An 8,342-nucleotide genomic window follows, 5' to 3' on the forward strand; every position below is an offset into this window, starting at 1 on the left:
ACACTGTGTCAGGGGCAGGGCGGACACGTGGAGTGGACCGGTCTCACCTTCCTCACCTTCCTCACCTTCCTCACCTTCCTCTCTCGACTGATAAGATTCGTAATAAAAAAGCAACAGCTGCAGAGAAGTGACTTTGGAGTAAAGTTAATCTTTCGATTTGCATTTTGTCCTTTTCTGCCTTTTTTTACTCAAGGCTAAGGAAGTTATGTTTTCATCCCTGTCCGTTTGTAGGTTTAATGGTTTCATTCTAAACAGGATTACACAAAGAGAACTGGACAGAGGACCATGAAACTCGATACCGTTCAGGGAAGGAGCATTTCCATTTTGGTGCAGATCCAATTCTTTTCTTACTTTTGTTAACATCGCAACAAAGGGAGATTTTTGTCATTTTCACAGATTTCTCAGGGAATAATTCATGAATCTTGTTGAAAAATATTTAAGAGACTGATTTCTATAAGTGTGTTTGCAGCTTGATTGAGTTCAAAGGGACTATTGGGCCTTGACTGAGGTTGGAGCTCTACTGACTTTTCTTGTTTTTCAAGTTTCTACATATGCAGTTTTTTGTTAATGATGCCAAATCATGCACCCACACTCAATATGAGCTTGATTGCTGTGTAATACAGTGAAAAGGACCTGATTGAGTGTCGGAAGCTTCATTAGCGAGCCTGCAGGTTGACTATTGGATTGCACAGAGTACCGAACACAGAGGCCTGAGCTGAGTGAAGCTGTGAGGGTCCAAACTCATACCTGCTGAGACAATGCTAGAACACATTAACTGTTGCTGTGGCAACCGTCTCCAAATCAAAGCAAAAAACTCCAACACTTTAAGAGGCCTCATTCCTCAAAGTGTCCTCCTCTCCTGTCTCTTTCTCCGTCTTCCTCCTCCACCTCCTCCTCCTCTTCCGCTGAAGGTGATGAGCAATTCATTCATACACGCATCAGAAGGGTCACAACTGTGGACCCTCACCATTCAAGGGACATGAGTATGTTTTTGTTCACACTTCAGCTATATATATATTTTAATTAAAATTCAATCTATTTATCTCTTGTCTGAATCTCTATGTACAGACAAATTCAATGTGTGACATTGGAAGTTGAACCTGAGCCAGAGTTGCAGTAAATCCAGAATATTTAGGAGACTAGTTTCATGCCTGCAGACTGATAACAAGCATATTGGGAATAATTAACATTTACACAACCGCAACACAAATGTCCGCTTCCTGACTCGGTCCGTGCTCTCCATATAAGAGTGCAGAGCTGTGTCACTCCACAACACAGAGGACACAACTTACTTAATTTTGAGACAAGTTGTGAACGTCTGCCCTCGAGAATTGCCCACAGCCCCAACATCTTTTAATCAGCTCTGCTAATATATTCATGAGGGATGAGGCCGTCTGAACAGAGGCTGCCGGGTGTCTGAGGTGGGTTTGCTCAGGTGAACAGGGCTGAGCCTGTGGAGACACTTATCACCCACAGCAGAAACAGTCTTGTGCGTGCATGCCCAGAATCCACAATGACTTCAGGGCGACATGCAGCTCAGACAAGAGGAAAGTGCTGCTCCTGCAAGTGAAGCCAACATGGAAACTGGAAGCTGTGTAGAGTTTAGTGTTGTATGATGTACACAGGCCTGGTCGAGGTAAACTTTATTATTATTATTGTGTCCCAGCCAGCAAGCCAGCCTTAGGTTAAAGTAGAAAAAATGCATTTGTTCCCTTTTACATGCGTTTTGGTGTCATCTAAATGATATTATGGCCTGTAAAGTTATTGCATTTCTGCATATAAAATGCATAGGTTTCCCATTTTGTAAAGAAGCCCCAGTTAAGGCTGCTGATTCTTCATGCTGCAATATTTTATATTATATTATATTTGTCCTAAGGTTATAATAGTACATTTGTTGTGTGAGTTGTGCAGTTTCTATTTATTTTACCTGTTTGTTCTGTGGTTTGTTTGTTTTTTTCCATTTCTTCTTTTTCACTGTTGTCATTGGGTCAGTGAGGGTTGTATATAAAACTTTCCCTGGATAATAACATCCTGTCAACAAATTTGAGATGAGGCAGGGACAGAGGGTAGAGGATGAGGCTAGAGGTAGAGTTGTTTTTTGAGTTTGTAATTGTGAAAGTGAATTGTGTGTATGTGGAACGAACCTTTACATGAGTCACATCATCCATTTCACCTGTTAGCCTGTTAACCTCAGGTCTTACCTCACTCTGACTGAGCCAGACACAGACGGAGAAGTGAGAATAAGAACTTTAGAAACACAAAGAGAGGAGTGACACAGTCAATTTGCCTGACCTGTAGTCTGGCACACATACGCACAGATGCCTTCCTCTTTCTCACACTTCTCCTTTACACGTCTTCAAGTCAAGCACATTTAGAAACAGTTTTCTTACACTTTGACTGTGTGACTGAGGCACCACGTCCTGATAGGCTCAGAGAGCAGCGGTGCCACATACATCCTGCCCACGGATGAGCAGCTTATTTCTGCTGGAGGTGCTCGTCCTGTCCACGGCTCTGACATCCCACTCGACCTGACCTGCACTAATCCACACGGTCACTGTGGATTCTCTCAACAAGGTCCTGGTCGGATCCATGCGTCTGGCTGCGTCCTCCCGAGCGCACGATCCATCCACAGGCGCGCAGTCCCAAAAGCTGGGGTGGGAGAAAGTGAGGAGGGACTGTGGGAGGTGGTAGACAAAACACACAGACACACACAGGATCACACACACACACACAGGATCACACACACACACACACACACACACACACACACACACACACACACACACACACACACACACACACACAGGATCTCACACACACACACACACACTGACACACAGACAGGCTCCAGCCGAGCGGGATCCAGGCTTGTTTACGCAGTGCCGGGCACAGAGGAGCACAGCCGGAGGAGCGCGGAGTGGGGGGGGAGTGTGTCCGTCTGTCGGTGCGATGTCGGCGGCTACAGCTTCTGTGGCAGACGTGTCCAGGACCGAGGGAACACGCAGAGATGGAGGTCGACGCCAGAATAACTCAGGTAGGACATGAAATACACACATTTATACTTGGGGACCAGTGCAGGTTTGTGCGTAAGGCGATGGTTTGTTTGGCACTTGTACTTATTCCGTTTCATAACACAATTATACGCCTGACTGAATATTCACGTATTCAAACACTGAGACCCCCATCATTACAACCTTTAATGAGTGTGTAATAGCAATCTCATATTTCTCTTATAATGCTCTTGTGCAATATTCATTTAGGGACAATGATTAATTTGACAGCAGCTCGATAACACACTCTCAAAAAGATTATTACTGCCTTCATGTATTTCAATTACATATTAAATGACCATGTTACTTCATTACACAAGTTCAATATATCAAGTTAGTGTGAATAAATCCAATAAATTCTGTGTTCAATGTATATATCTATGAATAAGTTTAACATTATTTAATCATATCATTCTCAAGCTATTTCATGTATTCACACTAACTCAACATTATAGTAATCACCTAACTAAAAGTAACCTTTAAAATTGAATTTGTGTTTTAAAAAAAGTTACATTGAATATAGAATATAATTGAAATACAGTCTTAGGTAGAATCATTTATTTGAGTGTCAATATAGAATGAGATGTCTCTTAGCGATCTGGTTACTGAGACATACACATTTAATCAATTATTACATTTTCACATCCTGCAAACATGTATGCATGGTTTTGAAAGGCAGTCAGATTAGGGGACATATCTGTTTCTGGGTGATCAGGCTGATTCAAAAAGAGAAAAAACAAAGAGGAAATGAGAAAGGGGCTCTTGGCTCCATGCACACAGCTGGACGCATCTCACACGCACACACACTTAACACAGCCACACGCACATCAACACTCGGTTATGTAAAAGTGATGCTCTGTGCTTGTCGTTAATGGAGTGCGTCCTTGCATTACATAAACTTGAATATGGTGAGCTAATGCTAATGGCCTTCAGATTTATTCCAAACGAGACTTATTGAGTTTGGCCTATTGTCAACAGAAGCTGCAATTATTCTTTACAAGGAAATGTGCATGTCTTTCTTTCTGTCTTTCTTTCTGTCTTTCTTTCTTTCTGTCTTTCATTCTTTTTGGGAACCTATGTCTTCAATCTTTACATTCAGTCGACCTTTCCTTCCTTCCTTCCTTCCTTCCTTCCTTCCTTCCTTCCTTCCTTCCTTCCTTCCTTCCTTCCTTCCTTCCTTCCTTCCTTCCTTCCTTCCTTCCTTCCTTCCTTCCTTCCTTCCTTCCTTCCTTCCTTCCTTCCTTCCTTCCTTCCTTCCTTCCTTCCTTCCTTCCTTCCTTCCTTCCTTCCTTCCTTCCTTCCTTCCTTCCTTCCTTCCTTCCTTCCTTCCTTCCTTCCTTCCTTCCTTCATTTCAGTAGACTGCATATAGAGATAAATGACATGTCTCCCCTTGCTCCCACTATCTCCAAACGAATCCAGAATTTGCCGCCATCTTGTGCATTTGGAGCCAGAGTCTGTGCAGTTTAGTGATCAATCGCTGTACAACCAATCACGAGTCTGTCTCAGCTGTCGAACATGACGGCAGGTTTTAATGACCTATAGCCAACCACCAATTAAGATGCTTTGGCTTCACTGTTGGGAGCTGTCATGTCGCCAAACTTTAAATACTGTCTATGTTCCATTCCTCCTTTCTATCCATGAAGCCTTGCACATGTTGCGTGATTGACTTGTGTTGATACACAACTGAGGCCTCTCACGTTTCCTTCCTTCCTTTCGTTCAGAGGAAAACTGCAACTCTCCCTATGTAAACAAGCTGGTTTGGATTTCGTTCCTGGACCCGATCACATTATCCTTCCCAGTTCTGCTGGAAATCACCGAATTGATGTCATCATGTTGATTTGCATTCCAACAGCTTGGGTCACGATGAAGTGGTGCTTGTGTTATGGAGTCCCGGTGCCAGACTGCTGAGACCTTCCCTCCTGGAATATGCTGAGCGCTGTGCTGTGCTCTACGATAACCGGTTGTCTAGCGTGACTCCAGATGGCCCGTGTGTTTCCAACCAGCCTTACAGGCGTTTTCTTGAATGATTTATCACATATCCTGCTCAGATAGTGTTAGAATTCTTTGCAGTACAGTGCCGGGGTTGTTACGAGGAGGTGGGGGGGGGGGGGGCAGTGTTTTGTCACGCAGTGTTGTTCATCTCTACAGGGGTTCAGCGCTGATGGAAGAATTGTCTCATTCCACTCTCAATCCCATCTGCACGGCTCCATTCGTTGTTGTTGTTCATACCCTTCACCTTCAATTGTTGTGCTACATGAGTTGTACCAGTATTTTGTTACCATCAGCTTTTTACATTATAGGTCAGGCCCAGGCCCAGTGCAGACCCATGCCACTGCCTGCCCTGGGAACCCAGAAGATCATACAGGGCAATGGCACCAATGTGGGCACAGTCATATCGCTGCATTGCCCGGCCAAACACCGACTGGTGGGGAGAGAGCTAACGTGTGTCATGGACGTCAACAGCACCCACTGGGACGGAGAAAACTACTGTGCACGTAAGTAGAAATATATCAGCGTTAGTACAGCACAAAAATATAGGATTCTTTAATCTAGCGCTATCCAATTTATCCACCACTGAGAGCAGTCGACAGTGCAAGCAACATTCACCCATTCACACACACGATCAAAGCGATACTATGCTCCGCTTCTTCCATCACACACTATCAGGGGAAATTTTTTTGCATGAGGACTGCAGGAGTTGGGGATTGAACTATGACCTTCTGGTTAGTGGGAGAACCCGCTCTACCTCCTGATCCACAACCTGTATAACTCACATTGTGGGGACCTAAATCTGTTTTCACATGGGCACAAAAAGCAATTTCCCATAGAGTAAATCATTCAATTGTCAAGGTAACAACATTTTTTAAGGTTAAAACAAGGGTTTCGGCAAGTCGTGGTTATGGTTCGCATCGGCCTCATGCGTGGAAATGAATTTAATTCAATGGAGTCATGGAGCTTCGACTCAGTGTGTGAGAGAGATTCAATGTTTCAAATGCTTGCGCAGAACTGCAGTAGCTCATTCTGAATATATATCAAACATTATTTGACAGGCATTGTGGCTGTGGCCAATGTTACAGGAAGACCCTTAAGGTAGTCGGCAATAATTAATAATCTAAATTATTTGCTGCTCGGGGATAAAGCTCATTTAAGGAGAATACTCTAACGCAGGTAGAGGGGACTCATTTCAAGCAAGTGCATTGTTATTGTTGTGATGGGAAAAGAGAGAGCAGGATCAGAACCAGTTGTTACGAGAGGGAGAGGAAGCTGTCTGATGTTTAATTTATAGTTCATTTTCCATCCCATCATGCAACCAGGGCACTGTTTTGCAACATGATTTGATTTTAGTTATCTAATACACGCAAATAAAGTCAGCCTTCCTCTCTGTCACTCCAGCTCTGGCTCCCTACGAGGGCCATGGTTTCCGTGTGGCCGTGATGGCGTCCATTGTGAGCTCGGCCATTATCCTCCTCATGTCCATGGCCTTCCTCACCTGCTGCTTGCTCGACTGCATCAAGGAGGACAAAAGGAAAAAGCAGGAGACGTGAGTGAGAGAGGATGGAGGAAATACTCAGCTTGTATACTCAAAAGTATCAATACGAAAATGTAGAAGTACTCTATTACAAGTAAAGGTCCTCCATGGAAAATCCTACTCATGCCTCTTCATTTATTTATGCAGTAAATATAATGCAAAGACTCAAGTCCAAGTCAAGTAAATCATCATAAGAAATACTGTCAGGAAGGTTTCAAGTGTTTTTTTTTTACAGTGAGTCAGAAACGTGGCAATGGGAGGAGCCGACTCAACACCAGGGGGACAACAGGTCTCACTACAGCCACAAAGGCAGGAACAACAACAACAACTCCCAGGAGAAGACGCTCTCTCTCTGGGACTCTCACAACCCAGCCGGGTGTGACAACATGCAGGCCTGCAGGTGAGACACGGGCTGACTTGGGACGGAGGGGGGGGGGTAAGACGTCCCTGATGACATCCAGACGAGCAGAATCATAGACATATATAAGACTAGATGTCTCGTTCGACAAAGCCGGACGTCACCACATGGCGGCCATCTTGCCAGAGGTTGCTAGCTCACCCATGTAGATATGACACTGCATACTTATGAATAATTATGTTATTTATTTATTTTTTAATTAATGATTTATGCAGTGTCATAACTCATCTCTGACATTTATAACAAACCAGACCGTTTCAAAATCGGTTGAAAATTGAGCAAGTTATGGTTATTTACCACTACCAACACAATGTTATGGGTGAGCGAGCAACCTCTGGCAAGATGGCCGCCATGTGGTGACATCCGGCTCCGTTGGCCGGCAACGCCATATGGGCAACGCAGACGAGACATCTAGTCTTTATTCATATCTATGAGCAGAATCACTAAAAAAACATCCTCCTGTCTTTCCCTCCACAGATGTCATCAGGAGTACAGCTACGGACTCGTCTGCACATATGGCCACACTGCTCCGCTCGCTGCTCTGCCCGGGCACGGCTACGACCAGCCTCTTTTACCACGGAATCCAGAACCTGTGCAGATCTCCGGTCCACCCCAGTACCCTGGACCTCCTGCCGCCTCCTTTCAAACTGCGAGGCCTGGTGTGGTGTGGCAGTACGGGAGACAGGAAAGCAGCTCTGCACCTGCAGAGGAGAGCCACACTAGGAATTTAAACCCTGCCAAAGACTTCTCCATAAGGATTATATCAGTGTGAGGACATGTTGCACAGGAGGTGAATGTCGTTTAATGACCAAATATGTACATCAGTGTTATCAATGAGGACTATTGGAAGTGATAACTCAACATTTATGTGTGAACTTCTACAGTGTGATGGCTTTACAGGCTCAGACGAACGTGCCTTTTGTAAACTGTAATGGCACACTGCCCTCTGTCTGACAAGAGAGGTCAGTGCACCTCCAGGACACCAGCCTTGTTGGAAGACACGCCCTGTAATTAGAAGCTTCTTGACCTCGATCGACCTTAAATGAAATGGTTGCGATGAGGTTTGCGTTTGAGGTGTTTATGGGGACATGTAGTTCACAACACACTGAAAGCGGGTGAGGAGGTTCTCTGAAAAATGTCCCTTTTCCCTGCAGGAGGAGAGCAGTTGGAAGGCACTGGACACTGTTTGTAAATATAAATTTCTCAAGGAATGTCAATCAATTAAAGACAATCTGTTGCAATGCAAAGAGAGCAGTCATGTTTCTTCTGATGAGGCACGGATGCAAACTCACAAGTCGACTTGATGCAGCGGCTGCAGTGCAGTGGTTTCCACTGGTCTGTGTA

General features: G+C 44.5%; 1 protein-coding gene across 1 annotated transcript; it reads left to right on the plus strand.

The window, feature by feature from the left end:
* Positions 1-2,928: 2,928 nt before the first annotated feature.
* On the plus strand, positions 2,929-8,342 carry LOC133005382 (sushi domain-containing protein 3). Its single transcript, XM_061075043.1, has 5 exons — positions 2,929-3,034; positions 5,352-5,546; positions 6,445-6,592; positions 6,816-6,980; positions 7,476-8,342. The coding sequence occupies exons 1-5, from the start codon at positions 2,950-2,952 to the stop codon at positions 7,768-7,770; spliced, it is 888 nt and encodes a 295-aa protein (XP_060931026.1). The 5' UTR covers positions 2,929-2,949; the 3' UTR covers positions 7,771-8,342.

The sequence above is a fragment of the Limanda limanda genome, chromosome 7 (genome assembly GCF_963576545.1).
Source record: "Limanda limanda chromosome 7, fLimLim1.1, whole genome shotgun sequence".
NCBI classification, from domain to species: domain Eukaryota; kingdom Metazoa; phylum Chordata; class Actinopteri; order Pleuronectiformes; family Pleuronectidae; genus Limanda; species Limanda limanda.